At 42.7% G+C, this 20,304-nt stretch overlaps 1 protein-coding gene across 3 annotated transcripts in view; it reads right to left on the bottom strand.

Annotated features, from left to right (window-relative positions):
* Positions 1–528: 528 nt before the first annotated feature.
* The window catches only part of LOC117394400 (chromodomain-helicase-DNA-binding protein 7-like), a 76,751-nt gene continuing 56,975 nt past the window's right edge, over positions 529–20,304 (bottom strand). For 2 of the 3 annotated variants that reach the window (XM_059017115.1, XM_033992634.3), the window contains 17 exons: positions 19,844–20,043; positions 19,032–19,191; positions 12,511–12,600; positions 11,661–11,764; positions 9,668–9,797; positions 9,502–9,574; positions 9,364–9,421; positions 8,321–8,546; positions 7,839–8,047; positions 6,793–7,494; positions 6,495–6,655; positions 5,762–5,989; positions 5,100–5,540; positions 2,616–2,843; positions 2,310–2,450; positions 2,048–2,152; positions 529–1,695 (listed from right to left, as the gene is read on the bottom strand). In XM_059017115.1, coding sequence (XP_058873098.1) covers positions 739–1,695; positions 2,048–2,152; positions 2,310–2,450; positions 2,616–2,843; positions 5,100–5,540; positions 5,762–5,989; positions 6,495–6,655; positions 6,793–7,494; positions 7,839–8,047; positions 8,321–8,546; positions 9,364–9,421; positions 9,502–9,574; positions 9,668–9,797; positions 11,661–11,764; positions 12,511–12,600; positions 19,032–19,191; positions 19,844–20,043 — 4,213 coding nt within the window. In that variant the 3' untranslated portion in view covers positions 529–738. The remainder of the gene's footprint in view (positions 1,696–2,047; positions 2,153–2,309; positions 2,451–2,615; positions 2,844–5,099; positions 5,541–5,761; positions 5,990–6,494; positions 6,656–6,792; positions 7,495–7,838; positions 8,048–8,320; positions 8,547–9,363; positions 9,422–9,501; positions 9,575–9,667; positions 9,798–11,660; positions 11,765–12,510; positions 12,601–19,031; positions 19,192–19,843; positions 20,044–20,304) is intronic. The other variant, XM_033992637.3, reaches the window with a different exon arrangement.

Below are 20,304 nucleotides of genomic sequence, written 5' to 3'. Positions count from 1 at the left end.
TACCTGATTTTTTTATTTATTTTTATTTTTTTATTATTATATAGTTTATACCAGTGCATTAACAATAATGAGACAAATTGACTGTAGTTTTTATCTTATGGTCACCCTTCAGGTGTGTTATTCTGAGAATAATCTAACATTCAACAGCTGCCTTAGTTATTGCTGCGCCTCCAGGTCGAGACCTTCACACTTCTGTTTAGATTGTCAGCGTGAAACTCAAGTCAGAGTCTGTAGGCATGATATGTATGAATTTCATCCTGATCTTCACAGCAAAAAAAAAGTTAAAAAAAAGTTAACTATACATCTTCATTTTCCTTTTCAGCAGCAGTTACTAATGCTGTTAAAACTGTACGCCACTGGATTAAATTGCTGCTCGTCAACATAATACCAATGGTAAGGGAAAAAACAGCAGAGCTTTATTATGACAATTTCCTAAAAGATTTTAAATTTCATTACTCTCCTAGGATAACAAGTAATGCACTGCACAATACTTAAGGACCAAGAAACAAGTTTAACATATGTGCAACAGGACTTCTCGTTTTTGCTACACTTGTTAGACAGCTTTTCTGTTCGTTTTTTTTTTTTTGCTTTTAAAAAAACGAAGATGCCAATAAAGCCAAAACATAAAAGTTTTGATATTTAATTGGCATGTAAACAGTAGGACTAACCAATTGTCAAAAAGTTTAAAACACTTCTTAAACAGAGAAGCAGGAGGAGTGGGAAGCTCATGCCTTTTTTTTATTCATCATTGACATCCTCTTCCATCTCCTCTGCACCGTCAAGCGAATCCACCTCACCCGGGCCCAACTCATCCTCCAGCACCGAGGAATCCGCAGTTTTGTTCTGGCTCTCATCCGTGTCACTGTCTTCCAGGGCGTTTACCCCATCTTCCTCCTTGGTACCAAGATTGGCATCCGTGTCGGCTTCTTTATCCTCGCTTCTACCACTTCCGCCCATAGCATTCTGCAGTCCAGCCAGTGTGGCCTGTGAGAACCCATGTAGGGAAAGCCCTCCCAGGCTGGGGGGCAGAAACATCGAGGGGTAGAAGAGACCAGGGGCCATAGTGGACAGCAGGAATGGGTTAAAGGCTAGAGGGCTGGTGGACATCGCAGCTGCTGCAGCAGCAACAGCAGCAGCATTAGCAGAGCTTTCGCGGTTTGTTTCACTGGAGACCTCACAAGACTTGTCAGATTCCTTATCTTCACTCTCTTCATCCTTCTCTTTGATCTTGGATGTCCCTTCCTCTGCCTCACCTGTTGTGGAGGCAGTGCTGGAAGCGGCTACTGCTGCAGCAGCCAGGTTGTTGTTGAAGAGCCCACCCAGTCCAAACATGTTGGGCAGCCCCGCCATGCCAGGTAGCATCAGCGGCAGCATGGCGGCTGCATGCTTAGCATCACCTCCCCCTCCCACAGAGGCTGTGGCAAGGCCAGACGGGAATCCCATGAGGCCGGCTAGTTGCAGGCTCTGCAGGTTTTGAAGGTTCTGCAAACTGGTGAGGTCCATCCCTGCGAATAGGCTGTTCATCAGTAGGGGGTTGATGCCTGAAGAGGAGGCTGTGGCAGCTGCAGCCGCAGCTGCGTGTGCCGCCGCCTTGGCAATTTCACTCTTTGGCCTTCTCCCTCTGCGACCTGTTCCTTCCTCTCGCATCACCGGTCCAGTAAGAAGGCGGTCATACATGGACTCTGGAAGGAAGCCCTGTGAAGAGGAGGAGAAAACACATTTAAAATGTACAGACAATAGTGGATAAATCATCCTGAACCTTCCTCTTCAGGAATTTCTCAACATTCTTGCAAGCTACAGGAGAGCGTCAGTTTGAAAAAAAAATGCATAATTGGTAATGTTTAAGGAATTCAAATACAATATAAAATAAACTTTACATATTAAAAGTGTTAATCTGGTACATTCCTACATGGTAACAGCAGCACACTATCCTATAGTTTCATTGACCCCAATTAGCACTTATCTTCGATCACCTAATGGAAACCTTAGGAAAAGTAGTTCAAGACTAGTGTTAAGGATCTGTGAAACTACCCCTATGTATACGCACCGACTGCTTAACGATATCTGTCCAGTCAGGTGCAATTACAAATTCTGGATTTTCTTCAAGCCACCTTGGTAGGTCTTTCATTGGAGGTGCCATAGCTCCACCCATCTACAAAAGAAATCGCATAAAACAAGTTAGTCTCCCAGCGTCTCAACAAATAAAATCACTCATTTACCCAGAGTAAGGGTATATGTATTTAATGCCTTCTTGGTGCAACAAATCTGAACTGCACCCAGTCTTCAGAAGGTGACCAGTCACTACATACCTTTTTTCCATTCCTGCGGTTTACTACAGGCACCCTCTCCTCTCCTGTCAGGGTGTTAATATCTATCTTATTGGGGTTTCGACACCGATGTCTCTTCTGCTTCGGCTTCTGAAACAGAGACATAAATAGATCTTCATTCTTCTGCAAGAGGCAAAGGTTTAAAGTTAAATTTAAAAACAAGTTGAAAGTTTTAAACTGCAGCAGAACAGATTTTAGGTCAGATGTTCACAATCCAAAATATAAGTTCTAATTAAAAACATGGACGATGCTCAGACATGCACAGGCATTTTTTTTTGGTTTACTTACTGGTAAATAACTTGGCATGTCAACAGTGTAAGTGGGGTGCTGCTTTAGCCATTCTACCAAGTCCTTGTTTTGGGGAGCATTTTCTCCCACCAGCCTGGTCCCATTTTCTAAGTTAATGACAGGTATATGAGCATTCGGGTCCAATTGACCAGGGGATGGAATGTTTCTCAGTGGTTGTGGTGGGGTCTGCACTCCCTCCTCTAAAGCTTTGGTCACTTCTACATCCTCCTGCAAAACAGGAAATAAATGGCTTAGTTTATTTGTATTCCTTTACCTCCCTCTAATGCCGCTCTGTCTCTTTGTGCTAACATTCAAGACCTCTCTTCTCAAACCCTTGCCTTCTGTTATCACCTGCATCAAACTAACCCACCTTTTGTGCGGACCCCTCTCTTCTAATCTAATTTTGTCCTGTCCTTATTCCCCCTCAATCCTCTATCTTGCCCAACCTCCTATTTCTCCTCCCACAAGTACTTCCTAATTTCCCCAACTGAAATGCATACAAGCCTTATTATATTCATGTATTGTACTGTTTTATAATAAGGGGTGTTAAGTACCACAATGTATTATACATTGGCATCCTACACTTTATAAGCATGTTAAATACAAGCATTTAGTTATTATTGGCCACCCATTAATATGACAAAGACCACAATTTCTGGTAGTAGTGTTGAAGAACGTTTTGGTAACAAGACAAAAGTAGTTGGATTCACATTTGAGAAAAGCACTTGAAGCAAACTACAAAAGGAAATAGCTACAGAACAGTATCAAAAATATGTCTAATACCAAAATCCACAAATCAGAGCAATAAAAACAGAACAAATTCAACTGAAAAGCTTGAAAGAAGTGTACATCCAAACAAAAATTACAGGTTCAGCAGGTAGGAGAATCGTCCGAGCAGCTAAAACAAAACAAGATTAGATTAACAGCCAAGGACTTAAAATAAAGATGAACCCTTAGCGGTCCATTTATTCAGCGTCTGTCAGGCGTGTCAGGTCCAATTCATTTTCACACGAGCAGTTTATTTTAGACGCGCTGTTTTTTTCACAGTAAAACAGGTTTTAAAGGCACTGCATATCAACAGGACACTCAGTACTGCATCTCCAGCCCCGCCCCACCCCTTGTTCGCTATATTTTTCAAATGCCTCAATAGTACATAAATAAAATTCTCTTGATCACTCGTTTTATCACCAAACTCCTCAATAATGCGATCCAAGTCGTCATTTTATTACTATAACATCTAAAAAAAGCTCTGCAAATGTCTGTGATATTCTTTGAGCGTTGGATGCGGAAGCAGCTATCTTGTTTGTTTATGTCTGTATTATCTATGTGGTGTCGGGGCTATCAGTATTCATGAGTTACGCCCTTTTTTTTGGCTTCTCTCGGCTCCTATCGGTCTCACTCGGCCATTGAATGGTTTTCTCGCCTTTTTCCGGAGAAAAAACAACTAGAGACCTGGTTTTTGCGTCTTTTTGATTATGTCGGACAGGGTCCAACATTGGACCGGAAAGGGAAAATTGCGATGTCGGACCAGGTCCGACATAGGACCGCAAAGGGTTAAGCAGCATTAGGCATAAAAGGAACTGTAAGAAGCATCAGGCATAAAAGGAACTGTACACAGAAGAGTTGTATGCATGTAGACCACGCTGCAAACCACTTAATTTGCCAAGAATTAACAGGAATCTGAAACAAACAATTTCTGGTCCAATGAGACAAATATAACTTTTCCCCCAAAAATGGACCACAGTGCTCGGAGGGAGTGTTTTGATCATGATATTGGGTGTTATCATGGGTGCAGTTCAGGGAATGGAGAAGTTCATGGAATTGAAGATCGAATTAATGCAGTATCAAAACATTCTATAGAAGTACAATGATACCATCTACTTGTAGGCTAAAATCGGCTGACAGTTTCTTCCAAAATGTCAACGACCCAAAGCATACGGCTCAGTCAACTCTGGAATTCTAAAGAAAACAAGAAAATAAGTTCTCGAATGGCCTTCACAAAATCACCAGATTTCAATCCAAAAGAAATGCTTTTGACATCTGAAAAAAAAGCAGAATCCACTGTGTAGCCAATCTGTCTGAGCAAGACAGAATGGCCCAGATTTTTCACCAACAAGATTCAACATACTGGTTAAGAATTCTCATAAATGTCATGCAAAATACTAAAGTAGAGATGCCAATACTTTTGTCAAACAAATACATTACATGAAAAGTTTCTTTTTTGATAGATAATTTGTAAATTAGTAGAAATTGTGTGTTTTGCTTTTTGTTATTAAAAAAGTGGTTAAAAAGTTTATTAAATGCTTGTCATTAATCTCTTGCCTTGAATTGGTATAGCATAGGGTGTCAACATTTCTGTCTTCGACTGTGTGTGTGTGTGTGTGTGTGTGTGTATAAAAAAATTAACTATTTAAGCTTCACAGGGAAACACTGCTGTCTATTAGTGTGTGGATTCAATATATTTTCCTTGGTTACTAAACTTACAGCACTTAATGATGCCCTCTTGTTGGCCATGAAAAGTAGATCAAGACCCTCAACATTTTTCCTGCGGCCTCTCCTCCTCTTCGTGGGTAGGTCCCCATCCAGGATGGAGCCATTCATCAGGGGTCTGGTGGGTGTGCCTGAAAAGCCAGCTTGCAGCAAATCCAATTGTGTTTTAAAGGCATCAGGAGTAGGGGTGGAGGCATTGGGCAACAGAAACTTGGAAGCAACAGCAGACAGATTTGAGGTAGAACCGGTTGCTTCTCGGAAGGCCTTTGATAAGTCCACAGCTTTGTCATGGTTCTCTGAGGCCACGTGGGACTCTCGTAGCTGGGCCACCATCTCCATCAGATTCCTCCTTTTTACAGCCCGCTCGGCCTCAATTTCAATCTTCCTCCTTCGTCGCCTGCGCTGCCGAGGAACAGGCATGCTCAGTGCATCTTCCTGCTCAAAAATAAATAAATAAATAAATAAATAAATAAATAAACTTGCCTAGACAATGCATCCTTTCATTTAAAAAAAAAAAAAGATTTATAATATGAAGCCAGTAAATGTATTCTGTCATTACTTTGAAAGTAAACAAAAGCAAGTATTAACATTGTTATTCTCAGCTCAAAACCCTGTTTGATAACATTTCTGTACAGAGAAGAGCATTTCAGTCTTGCCTTTGAAATCTGTGGAGACTGTGCGATGTCCTCACTGCCACTGTAACTGGCCTGGCCCACCATGGAGAGCTCAGCAAAGCTCCTCCTCTGCAAAGGGCTGTCTATAGCTGAGGGAGTGTAGCCAGGGAGCAGGCCTGGGAAATCAAACAGCTGACGCCTGTTAACAGGCCACTTCCCCTTCACCACTGTCTCGCAGACATTATCCAACCGATTGATCATTACCCGGTCCTGTACAGCAGAGGGGAAGATTAGAAAATCATTTTCAGTAATGAGCAGTGGAACATCTTCTGACAGTTGATAAATGAGTGCTGGGAACATTATACCAAAAATAGTCAAATAAGTTGGTCATATGAATGAAATTTGAATTTCACTCACTGTAGCTGCACTGCTGACTTCCTGTATTGTTTAATACACTAAAATGGCCTCCATCTGGGGGATACCTAATGAACAATTTCCTCACACCAAGTAGCGCAACAAGGAGTACAAACATGCAATTTCCTATTTACATCTTCTTTAAATTGTGTTTAGTCTATGCCCAAAGAAAAACAAGTTACAAGCAAAACAAGATCAATGTGTGCATACCAATTTCCACAAAAAAGGCAAGTTATTTGGGTTTCCAATTAAATAATGCATTACAGTCACATAACAAAAACATGGGCAACTAAGTTCATTTCACAGGCGATAAGGTGGCTTTTCAGTTTGTGGGACCTAAACAGTGAATACAGTAACTAACCTTAGGCCAGAAGGAAAAGGAGTACGATCTTTCGTGAAGAATTTGAGCCATCGAGGTTTCCCCATCCTCGGCGTAGAAACCATCTCGAGTCTCATCGCGAGCTGTGCTAAGGGATGCATTGCTCTCTTCATCAAAGTTCTTAACCTGGGAAGCCACACCAGCTGCAAAAGAAACCACGATAGTTAAATAAAACCACTACAATTCCAAAATTCCACACCCCACTATTTTGGCAGTAACTATTTAAAACAGACAGGATTTTTTTTTTAATCCAATATTGAAACCTAGTCATTTGAAATACCTTCAGCCTGGGAGGATTCCTCAGATTTATCATCATCCATCTTATCCTCATCTTCTTCAGAGCCCTTCTCAGAGAGGGATTTTGGCCCCAACTCTGCAAGTGCTTCTGGGTCCTCCGGGGCTGTCTCTGTTTCACACGTGACTCTCTCAAGAGCAGATTCTGAATCTTCAGAAAGCACCCCCTCTCCATTACTTGCTTTTTCATCCCCATTCTCCTTTTCCTCCTTTGCCTTTGGTGATCCTACTTCAGTTTTGTTCTCATCCAGTTCCTGCACCTCAGCCCCCTCTAGCTTTATGGGCTGGTCTTGGTCCTCTTCCTTTTTGCTCTGGGATGCAGGTGTAGATGGAGCCAGCAAAGGGGCCTGGCTGAGTAGGGGAGTGCCGCTAAACTGGCCACTGCTTTTGTTCTGAGCAAAGTTCTTGTGGGCCTTCAGGAAGGAAAGCTTAGGGTCGTTCAGGATATGGTAGTCTGTTCTGCTTACTCCATGCTTGCAGGCACCGATCAGCAAGTCCTTGTCGTGGCGGCCACTCTCCCACCACTCGGGAAGGTCCAGGCTGGCCTGGCACAACTTGAGCCGCTCTTCCAGCTCTGGGTGGGGAAGGACCTGCTCTCGTATCTTTCTCATGAGCTCAATACGGTACAGAGTCCTGGAGGCACGCTCCTCTGTGATAGGTTCAATGATGATTGTGGGATCTGGTGGCTCTGCAAAATGAGGCGAAAAAAGACAAGGTTAGTATTCTTTTTTAAATACTATTTAAATAATATTTCACTGTTCAGCATTAATTCTTCAGAAATGTAAACATATTAACCGCCCCCCACCACAAGCTTTTTGAAACAGACTAATGTAATAATTCACCTAGTACATGAATCAATGTAACTTCTCAGCCAACAAATTATCCTTTCGATTTCATTTCATAATGCATCTTCAATTGTTTCCATTTAAACAGACCCAGTGGTGTTTAGGAAAGAATGCATATCAATTCTAAATGTACCCCTTTAAAATAAAGGGGGGGTTCAGTGTAACATATCCAGTCCAGGAAACTTGCCTTCATCTGATTTCAGGGTCATACGACACACCCTTCTGCACATTGCCACAAAGGAGTAAAAGTACTTCTCCAAACTGTCATCAGTCTTCTTATCCAGTCGTGCAAAGGCTCGGAATTGGTTCCAATCAAACCGCTGCTTGTTTGCATCATACATAACACCAAATGTTGACACCACACGATAGAAATCAGATTCCTCTCTCCTGGTCCACCTGCAATACAAAGAAACAAAGTTAAAAATGGTGCTATCCAGAACAGTCAACCCCTAGCCCCGAATTTAAAGTCAACATTTTAATAATGGTTACTTTGCAGCAATTCAAAACCAATGGTATCAGTTAGTGGGGGGGGGGGGGGGGGGGGGGAGTTAACATTTCCACCTTTAATCTTTGACCTTAGATACGTCATTAACCAGCAGTTTTGTCCTGCTTTACATACACCTTGAAATTTTGCAAAACAGAACTTAAGCATTTAAAAAAAATTCTTACTTTTGACGCCTCTCTGTTATAATGGCTTCTCTCTCTGCTTCCAAGGCTCTCACTTCCTCCCTGGGGCGACGTCTCCGGCGGTCAGTCTTAGACATGGCTTCCTGTCTCATCTGCTCCCTCTTGTAGCTCCGCTGATAAGCTGTGATGAGGCGTCTCAGTCTAGTTGTCAGGGCTGAAGCACTGGGCCAGTACAATTTTCCCAATTCTGCATTTTCACCCGATTTGCCTGTTGAAAATAACATTTCCAAAAATTAGCAAAAGATTCTCCAAAAAGGTCTCTTATATCATTTTCCTTGCAGACCATTAGTTTTTCAGGCATATGAAGAATTAACCATGCTGCCAGTACAGCTGTAGGATTATTGCATTAGTAATAGGTACCCTTTGTTCAATGCACGTAGGAACTGCTGACGTAATCTTGGTTAAATATTATCCAAGGGAAGTACCACCATAGCATTTATTACAACCCCTCCAAAGGAGTACCAACAGCCCAAGGCTGACAATTGCATCACTGAATAGAATGCCTGGGGCTACAATAGAAATAGGTTAAGTAACCTTTGGATTTGTTAGGAACCATCACACACAGAACATTAAAACAACCAACCAAATTAAATTCAGAAACACCAATTGTTTACTTAGTGCCGACAGATTGTTCTAAAAATAGTAAGATAATGCCATTTATGTATTCACCTCATGGCATCCTGGTGGTTTTTTTTTATATATAAACAGGTCATCTACTGTTTTGTGAACTACACTGTACTGCTGTATTTGGTAAGTATGCTACAAATCTACAGCTGCATTCCCCCCCCTTCTCCCACTGATCAAATATATTGCTCACACATTGCAAAATACTTAGGAGACTGATCATTCAAGACTTCCTCCGAAACTTCCTTACTAGTATTACATTGTTAAGCAGTATCATGGTTATTTTAACATATGACACCTATTTTTTTTTAACTACAACCATTTTTATTGGATTACTCAGATGTCAACAACTTTGAATAATTGCCCACCACGATACACATTAATGTTATTTTCTCACTCACCGGCATTTTCAGCATCCATGGCTTCGTCTTTATCATCCAAAGGAGAGTTTGCAAATTCCTATAAAAAATGATAGAAGCGATTAGAAAGAAAAAACAAACTGTTTTTCACGTGTAGTTTCATAAATTAGCTACACTTACATCCATTTCATCCTTAAAGGGCATTCTGGCTGGCTTGTATTCTGGATCCTCATCTTCTCTGTCAAAGTCTCCCCTAAATTTTTAAAACCACAAAATTACACACTGAACAGACAAATCTTGCAAAAAAGATTTCTCAATGAATGAGTGCATTGCGGCACTTGCTTACCCATCAGCACCATCTGCTATCATGTCGGCTCCTCTCTGTTCTGCAGCGATGGCCTTGGCATCAGGCATCCCAACTCTCTCCAAAAAAGAGAGAGCTGGGTCAGCCCGCATAGAGTTGTACTTTTCATACCCTGGTAAAACAGCAAGAAGGAACCACTCACTGACTGCACTGCTGTCAACCTTTGTATATATTTATATACTTAATTATGAAATTATGTACGTGTGAATATTTGTATACTACAAGCCCCAATATGTAATGATATAAATATATAATTAGCTACACTACTTACTTGATGTGACAGCTTACAAGCAATATTTACAATTAAACCAGATGCTGTCATTTAGTCTTTTAGAGTTCTATAAACCTCAATAGCTGAGAGCACAACCTTGACTGCTCAATTAAAGGAACAAGAGAGCTTAAAATAGATGAGCTATGAAGTACTGCGATTTTAAAGGTCATCCATGGGACTACAAAGACATTTTTCTTAATTACTTATATTGATGGTACTGCATTCTAACAGCAGCTTAGCCTATAAATACTCACAACAAACATATTTCAAAAGCCAAGACCAATTTTTTTAATTCAAAATACAAAGTAATTGGGGGCTCTCGAGTGGTGCATCCAGTAAAAGCACTCGCGTAGAGTGCAGGATGTGCCCTATAGTCTGGATGTCGTGTGTCCGAGTCCAGGCTATTCCTTTGCCGACCGAGGACAGGAGCTCCCAGGGGGCGGCGCACAATTGGCCGAGCGTCGCCCGGGGGGGAAGGAGGGATAGAACGGCTAGGGTGTTCTCGGCTCACCGCGCACCAGCGACCCCTGTAGTCTGGCCGGGTGCCTGCGGGCTTGCCTGTAAGCTGCTCAGAGCTGCGTTGTCCTCTGACGCTGTAGCTCTGGGTGGCTGCATGGTGAGTCTGCAGTGTGAAAAAAAGCGGTTGGCTGACGGCACACGCTTCGGAGGATAGCGTGTGTTCGTCTTTGCTGCCCCCGAGCCAGCGCGGGGGTGGTAGTGGTGAGCTGAGCTAAACAAATAATTGGACACTATTAAAATTGGGGGAGAAAACAAAAACTAAATTGGCGACTACTTTATATAAAAAAAAAATTAAAAAAAAGCAATTTAGTGCATGAATTGTAACCCTCAACACGGATTTCAATACACTAGGCAAACAGAATTTAGACCTGCCCAAGTAGAACAGATTTAAAAAAAGGCAGATCCCAACAGCGCACTGTAGGAAAATGATTGCCATACTGGACCGATCTCAGCTGCGCCCATCAGCAACTAGGCCCTCGGTATCTTACCCCCCCCACCAGAACATCACATTTCAATTAGGATTTATACTGCGACACATTGTTTCTAACCGCTGTAGAGCCTGAAGCCAAACTGTAATCATGAAAGGGTTTATAAGCTATCACTCTTTCCTGTAGTCTGGCCGTGCCGCTGAGAATTCCTCCATGACCTCTAGTGAATTGGGATTATGATTAGGAACGGCTTGCTGTATGCATGTGTGTATTTTTTTATATATATATATATATATATATATATATATATATATATATATATATATAAAGTCTGCTACACATCGCAGCCCTTCAAAGTTAACAAGGCAGCTTTCCACTCCGGGGAATGGGGCAGGTCTTGATGCTGACATTTTGTGAAATACTGCTTGGAAGAAAGCCCACGAGGCACTTATACAGATTAATAGCAGAGGTTAAACCTACTATCCACTCTGACACAAGTTGGCAAGAAAGGTAGCAAGTGCACAAAAGCTAGAAGCAGGAAACTATGAGCAAAGTCCTCTGACAACCACAATTTATAAAAAGAAAAAAAAAAAGAAGTGTGCAAATTCCTTAGTCCAGAGTGTAGTTGATATTGGCATATCTGCAAAACTAGTTTCAAATGAAGATCTTAAACCATAATCCCTACAACATAAATCCTAAACAAAATCTATACCTCTATTCATCTATATTAGAATAAATAAAAATAGTTGTCACTTACCATGTTTAAAGACTCCAATAAGGAGAGATTTATCTGCTTCTTTATCCCACCAGTCAGCAGGCAGTTCAGCATGGAATGGCTGAGGAATCCAAACATCTATTTCACTGAAGCCAAAAATCAATAAAAACAAATCAATCAAGACAGATCACTTAATTTGCTGCCCACGTCTCTAAATGGCTCCATTATAAATGAACTTTAAACTAGTGAAGCCTTCTTCCACAAACATCTGTTATAAAATACATTGGCGTACTAATCTCTTATTCTAGTCTTTAAAACACACACATACATATACATATATTATGTGTGTATATATAATTGTAGCCAAGCATTCTGTATCCAATTTGCCTGAGCTGAAGGAAATATGCAAGACAGAATGGGCCCAGATTTCACCAAGATGTAACGTACTGATTAAGAATTATCGTCTAAAAATCGTAATAAAAGCAAAAAGGAGGACACATGAAATACTAAAAGCAGGGGTGCCAATACTTTCGTCATTAAGAAATATTTCAAATAAGTTTGCTTGTAAAGATTTGTTAAATTACTAGAAATTGTATATTTTGCTTTTTTTATTAAAGTGGTTAAAAGGTTTACTAAATGCTTATCCTTAATCTGTTATCTTGAACGATGGTATAATAAGCATAGGGTGCCAATACTTTTGTCTGCGACTGTATTTATGCATATATAAAAGCTTAAGATACATATAGATTTTTTTTTGTTTTATATAAAGATACATCCATTATTATTCTATACAGTATTAAATGCCAAGTCATTTCATGAAACAAAGCCATGCTTTCTTTTTTTATATTCATAAGTTTGAGGAGGAGGGGTGAAACACAATGAATCCACCAACCTTGAATCTGTGCCCTCTAAGATACTGTCTGCCTGGTCGCCGATAACTTCTTGCCTGAGATAGTACAGCATGCGGACTCGCAGCAGGACTCTGGGGAAGAGGGGGAGGGGGGAGAGAAGTTCTTAACTTTGGGACTGTTTGCCAACAGTAGCTTTTGGCATCTGCTGCAGTTCATCCATCATCCTGCCAAGGCTGATTAGCCATGCTGTATGGTAGGCTTGAAGCATGACAGATGGTGGCACATAATCACCTCTGTGTGGTGCTTTTCGCTGGCTTCCAACAGGTCTGCCTGGCAACCAGTTTGCACTGCACAGAGAGGAAGCGAGCAGAGCGGAGCCCAGGCGCATTTCATTTATTTCCACCTAATGCAGTTTGTGAATTTTGGCCAGGTCCTGCCAGCACCTCTAAAGTACAGAGTCAAGTTTGTAAACAAGCAAGCAGATGGCTGGCAGCAAGTGTTCTGCTTCATTATCTCGTAAAATGTCCTCAGCTGTTGCCTGATTCCATTTTTGGAAGCACATCAGAAGTTATAAAAAGACAGCTATGCAAAAAAGATAGACCCAGCCTTTATTGTCTTGCAAATAGCCTTCTCTATAAAATAGTGCTTGTTTTTCCCCTGTTAAATCTATTACTCAACAATGTCCGAGGACAAGACATGAAAGGGCCTGTGACTGAAACGCTGGGGTGGTCTGTCCTTCAAGTTTTGTGGAGAGAATTTTCTGAGATTTGAGGAAGCTCATATTACATCCCCCTGTAACATGCATGGCTATAGGCAGAGCAACAAGTCCCTTTCATAAGCACCAATTCTACTATAACCTCAAAACACACTAAACATATGAACACACAAACAAAAAAACAAACAAATTGCAATTTAAAATGGTTGTCTCTGTAAATAGCGTCAAAAGCGAGTACGTAGCGTCAACCATCGCTCACTCATAAAAGCGGGTATTAGTTTTAGATTCTCCTCTGGGATCTTCATGTGTAACGAAATTAATGCTATTACTATGTTAAAGCCATAATTTACGAAGCTGTGCCAAAACAAGTATCAAGACATTCCCTGTTAAAAACAACAGCACATTAAAACCACTACAAGTCTCAAAAAAACAAAAACAAAAAAACACAAACAAAAAACACAACAACACACACACACACACGTACGTTAGGATATTATCATAACCCTGGTTCTCTGAAATAGAAATGTAACCATTACCAAATGGGTATTAACCTCTTTAAAATACCCAAAACCTGAATAAGATATAACAAAGCTGCTCAGCAGAGCCTCTGACAGTCATGCCCATCCCCGAGGTATAAAGGACTGCTCGCACAGAACTCAGCGTAATTTTTCCTTCAAGCCTGCTGCAATCAAATCAGGGACACAGCGACCTTGAAGGTTAATGATTACATTTCTATTTCAGGTAACCAGGGTTATGATAATAACCGAACTTTCCCTTTCAAATACAAAACGTAACCATTACCAGACAGGTCAGTATTTCCAAACTGTCGCAAGGGCAAGATTGCTGCATGACCGGAATGCTACAAGGCTAAGCTGAGGCTGCCTTGTGCATTACCATTCGGAACCCCAATAACAAGACGCTAGGGCTAAAAAATTGAGGGAGAAACTCACTTATGCCTGCATGAGGATCTACGACTTAAGCCTGTAGAACCTAGTAAAGGTGGGCTACTCTCCCATACACCACTGCATTGCAAATGTCCCTGGAATAAAATCCATGAAGTTGCCATGCCCCTGTAGGAATGGGCAGTGAGCTTTCTGTAGGGGGCAAGTTGGCCAGCTCATAGGCAATTCTGACTGTCTGCTATCTATTTGGACAGCCCCTGCTTACATAGGGCTTGACCATGATTGCCTCCAAGTTTTCGTCCTGTCAACGTAGTACACCAGGGCCTGCACTGGTTAAAGTGTATGAAGCTGCAGCTCCCTGTCAGACTGGAAGAAAGCCTCCAATTCCACAGACTTGTTGACATGGAATGCCGAGACAGTCTTTGGCAAAAAGGCAGGAATGGTACGGCGCGTAACCCGTCCTGGCCTCTAAAAATTAAGCAGACTCTCGCCAAGGAGAAAGCCTTCATCTTGCTCACCCGCTTTGCTAAAGTGACAGTAAGCAACAGTCGCTTGAGCGACAAATATTTCAACTCGGCTAAATGCGTAAGCTCAAATGGAGGCTTCAAGGAGTGCATTGAGCACCATGTCTAACCTCCAGCAAGGAACAAAGTCCTTCATTAGCCACTGAACCCCTTTTAAAAATTGCCCCGCCAGGAAGCTGAGCTCCTGGGGAGGAGTCGTCAATTTTAACACGGCAAGCCGAATGACTGCCAGATAGGCTGTTAATGTAGGAGGGGGATTTCCCCGCCTCCTATTATGGAGAGCCAGAGGGGACAGCAGGCTTATTTCTGGGAGGAACAGATATCTCTGATCTCCTGCCCCCATCCCAAATGAGGCCAACACCTCGGGATGAAGCCTCCACTGAGGCACTGGGAACTTTCTTTAAGAGAAGGTCCGCCGCCCAATTTACTGCCTGCAGTGAGAGGAGGTTCTCGTGTGCCCAGAGCAAAAGCTTGCAGGCCATGCGATGGAGACTGGGCAACCTGAGTCCGCCTTCGTGGTTGAGTAAGCCACCACTGTTGTGTTGTCTGCACAGACAAGTACATGCCTCCCTTGAACCTTCTGCAACAAATGCTGCAACTGTCTGCAGTTCCAAAACATTTATGTTGAGTCTTCCACACCCGTGTGCCCCCCTGCCATTCCACACATCGCTCCAACCCAGGTTAGACGAGTTTGTGGTGACTATCTCCTTCTGGTGACATTGCCCAGTGCTATACTGAGGCGTAGATGGGCAGGCTGTTTCCACCAAGAGCGTGCCTTAGTCAGTGACAAGACACTGTCAATAGGCAGTCGCGGTTCAACGCGGGCTGTAAAACCCTGTTGTGGAACCAGGCAAAAGGCGCATGCAGAGGAGACCTAAAAGGTAGGGTCTGAGAAGCTGCTGCCATCAAGTACAGGAGTTTCTGGAACGCCATTACCGTGAGCACTCTGTTGAGCTGAAATAGATCTAAAATGAGGCGGCTCTGCCGTCCGACAGAGTGGACCTGGAGTACACTCCTAGATAGAAGGCCCTCTGAGAAGGCGTGAGCTGGCTCTTCGCATTGTTCACCGTAAGACCCAACCGTTGAAGGTGACTGGTGACAAGTTCTGTGTGAGCGTCTGCCTGAGACGGAGACTGGGAACAAATGAGCCTGTAGTCCAAGTAATGGAGTACTCGGATGGCTTTGAGTCTCAGTGGGGCCAGGATAGCCTTCCATGCACTTCAAAAAGGCACAGGGAGCTAGAGAGAGGCCAAAACGGCAAGACACGGAACTATTCTGCTGTTCCCTGAAAGGCGAACCACAGGTACTTTCTGTGCGCTGGTTTTATTGGGATGGAGAAATGGGCATCTTTGTGGTCCACCGTGTTGAGCCAGTCGCCTGGCCTCATTGACTGCATCAGCTATTGCATCATCAACATGTTGAACCACCTCCTACTCAGATACAAGTTGCCCTGTCTGAGGTAGAGGATTAGTCTGAAGCCACCATCCCGCTTGTGCACCAGGAAGTAACGAGTAGAACCCTTCCTCCAACTGCCACCTCCTGAGACACCACTGTGGCATCCTGCGGGTCAGTGACTGATGTTGGAGTCATGCCCTGAAAGGGAGGGGGACTGTGCTTGAACTGCAGAGAGTAGCTGGTTTGAATGGTAGTAAGCATCCAGATGTCCGTGGTGCATTGACACCAATTCTCCAGATAGCTCCCTGGAGAAGGGGCTCTGGGCCTGTGGCAGCAAACCCTTAGGGCCGCTGCTCATCTTGTGGTTTGGCCCAAGACTTTTGCCTCTGCGTCTGAACTTTATAGCCTCCGCGGCGAAGAACCGTGGGCCGGTTCTGAATACCACCTCTGGAAGCAGGTGCAGCCGGCTGTGCCAGTCCGAGGTTGCTGGGGCCATTAGTGCCAGTTTGCTGCTGTTTGGTGCACCAGAGGTGGTCGCTTTTTTGAAAGCAAGTGCACCAGCTAATTCATGGATTCCCGCCCGCACCAAAAGGTATGCCTTGGTGTAATAGGGGCATCCACAGAAGCGCTTTGTCCCCATCAGGCACGCGTGCCTGGGAAAGCATGCCTGCGTGTGGCTACCAGCGCAGCCAGTTTTCTACCCACCAACTGCCCGTTCAGTTTAGACAGACAGAGCAGGTTCTTATTGATCAGGCGCAACTCACCCAGTTGTTGTGGTGATGGCCTGTGGTTGTCAGAGAGGGACCTCAGCAAATGTGACTGGTAGGCTTCCAGAATGCTGTTAAACTTGACCAGCTGTGTGGCTAATGTACTGGCTGAACAGGCACGCTTAAGGATCACCTCCGAGACCCGACACTGCTAGTTGGGGCAGATAGCATCCTTGGATAGGAGCACTAAATTAGGCGCCTGTACCAATGCAGCAATAGAAGCCTCCACTGGCGGAAACTGGGCAAGACCCAGCTTCTCCGCATTGTGCACCCTATATAGGGTGTCCATAGACCAGGAAACAGCATGAGCTATAGCTGGGTGAAAAAGAGAATCCGGGTGCACTGGGGGAAGACGACAGGCTTGTCAAAGATTGACTGCCTTGCCTCACCTTCTGTAGACCAGGGCACCTGCAAGACTGCGTGCCCTCTTGATCAGTGGCAGAAGCTCTGCTGACAGGAGACATGCTGTCTGACTCCACGTCCTCAGACAGGAACGCCAGCTCCTGTTTGCCCACCTCCTCAGAGGCGGTAATGGAGAGCGCGTCAACCTGCTGCCAATCTGCACTCTTAGTCCCCTGGGAGCCCAAAGGGACAGGCGGTGCCTAACGTTCACAGTAACTCTGCATGGTCAAGTCCTTGGTGGGAAACTGCTGCCCAGAGCTTCTCGTTTTGCTCCGAGTTTGCCAATCGCTTGGAGGAGAAGGAGAGCCTGAGGCAGAGGAGTATGAAGACCATGAGGACAGCTTCCTGCGTGAGCTACTTTCCTGGGTGCGTCCTCCGCTCTCCCTTGGCAAAGAGCCATGGGGGGAGGACACAGCCACCTCTCTAACAGAGGGTGGTGGGGAAGAATGATGTGCAGGAGTGAGGGACACAGAGCGCTCTGTAGAGCTGCGGGAGAAACGTTTTTCCAGCATACGTTTGAAGAAATGTGCACAAAAAAAAAAAAAAAAAAAAAAAAAAAAACACAGAAACTGCGGCTCACCAGCCCTGGAATGCTTGCATGAAGAGTGCTATATAAGTGCATGCAAGTGAAATCTGTATTGTTGTTGTATTAGTATTATCATCCAAAAAACAACCCAGCATAAAAAAAAAAATCTGTTGCCCTATTTCTAGATTAATATTGTTGCCCCTTTTAGTTTTCTACTTAATTTATAATTCCAGCATTTACTGTTAAATTGTTTGAGCCAACTGCTAAAGTCACAATGGAGTCAGTTTATAGAACACCGACAACTCCATAAATGTTTTATATTAATCAGAGGGTATGAGCATTCAGTGTTTTAATGCAATTTAAACCACGTTAACCGTATATATAAAACACACACACACAGGCGTGTAACATTATGATACATGACATTTCTTTCGGGGACACGGTATGTCAAGTACCTGCAATATGATTCTTTTGTTACATCTCATATCACTGACTCACATCAATTGTGACAGACACTTCTTGCAAAGCAGGATTTTTTTCTGCACACACTTCCTCTGTTACCAGGGGAAGTCAGGAAGCAATCGGTGCAGTGCACAAACAAACAAACAAACTAGATGCCAACAAAAGCGAGGTGTATGAATACAAAAATAAATTTAAAAAAAAGAAATGTCAAGAAATAATTTAAATACAACTTTGTATATATTTAAGCAGCGCGATGAGTTAACGCAAGAAGGTTGGTTTGATTACCTGCAATGACTGTCTGAAGCGCAGTAGATCCAAAATTGTTTAGATGCAAAACGACCTGACAATTATTCAGCTTGGCAACAGGCAGAAATGGAATCTATACATATTAAGGAACAAAACTATACCAAAAAACCTTAAGTCTTGACGGGGAGGTGCAGTCAACTCAAAAGCAAAGGCTTTGAGTTTTGGCCCATGGACTAAAAGTTTCTATGCAAACGCAGACTGCATGCTCTCGAGTACTGTATATAACAATGGTGCAGCAGGGAATTAACACAAGCTAAAAAAATTAAATCTCCAAAGAAATTAGAGTTAAATCACAGAAGTTAACTACAGCCCTAGAAAATTCATAAAACAGAAAAAGTAACAAGTACTTCTCTGAACAGGCTCTCGTCATGTCAGTTCTTTAAAGGAAAAAATGGCGCAGAATTCTGTGCGCATAGTCCTTTATACCATCCGGGGTGGGCATGACTGCGTCACAGAGGCTCAGCTGAGCGAGCAGCTTTGTTACATCTTATTCCCGTTTCGGGTCTTGGAGGTTAATACCCATTCGGTAATGGTTACATTTCGTACTTGAAAAGGGAACTTACTTGTTACAATGGTGTTTCAGGTGCTTCTTGTAACTATCCTCCTGGAAGAGTGTGTCAGGATTGCAGGTTGCCAGCCAACCTGCCTTCTGTATGACAGGTTGAGCGGATTGCGTTTTAACTTTCTTTCCTTTGCGGCCTCTGGGCACTGGAGCAGACAGCCCTGTGGGTAGAGTAATTTATGAATGGCAGCACTTAAGACACACTCCTTCCAGCCATTAACTTGCAAGTATCAGACATTAAAACATCCACTTTGTGAAATAGTATCCCGATTATACCTCGCCACCTACCACTGCTACAGGAGTTAATGAAAACATACCTAAACCACTACATAACTAAAAAAAACAAAAAAAATAAAACAAAACACATATTCATTATATGATCATTCTGCACCATAAATGTCTGTCATGATTTGAGTCGCTGCTGGTACCTAGGTTTTTTTTTATGACTTGAGGCAACAGACAAGTGTAATGGTTAGTTATGGTTGTTTATGTAATTAGTTATGGTTATTTAATTAATTTAATAGTGGTTTGTGTGCCACAAAATACAATTCTTACATTATGCAGTGGATCAAGTGCACATAAAACATTACATTCAGTCACTGTCTACACCCTTTATTTGCACTATTAAATCTCTAACCTTATATGAAACAGGCTGTGCATCTACAAATCAGACACTGAAAAATATACAATTGTGACTTTTCAAAGTAAATTAGAATTCTTAAATTGTTGTGGAAAGATCATGAAACATCTGACATGTTGTATGCTGTGTGTGCAGCATGATGTCTGTGGAATGCTAATTGTGTTCTGGCGTACCCGAGTGGTTCTGGAGTGCTCTGGTCTGCCCATCTTCAGTAGGGGTGATCAGGTCCCAAATGAAGCTTTTGATGTTTTCATCTCCCTTGTAATGATTAAGGCAGTAGACAAGGACAGCACGGCAGATGGTTTCTACATCTTGTTCTGTCAACTGCCTTTTAAACCGCCCATGAGACAGGATATCACTCCATCTTCCCCAGCTAGAAGGGGAGAAAATTAAGGATTTAGTTTCACCTTTTGAAGGACGTTCCAAAGGCTAATCTAGGCAATTCAACCATTTTGATTTCCAATGTTGCAACAAAATAGACCTTCAGGAGAATTTGTTTTATCACCTACATTTTACCTTGGTAAATTACAAAAAGATAAAAAAAAAAAATTCTGCATTTACCAAAATTAAAATGGTCTATCAGCTTTTCTATTTAATCCACTAGACAGAAAAAACTGGTCTACAATTAAAGACA

This window comes from Acipenser ruthenus, chromosome 3 (assembly GCF_902713425.1).
Source record: "Acipenser ruthenus chromosome 3, fAciRut3.2 maternal haplotype, whole genome shotgun sequence".
Lineage (NCBI taxonomy): Eukaryota > Metazoa > Chordata > Actinopteri > Acipenseriformes > Acipenseridae > Acipenser > Acipenser ruthenus.
Note: the sequence above shows the minus strand (reverse complement) of the source record. Positions and strands in the feature narration are given on the sequence as shown.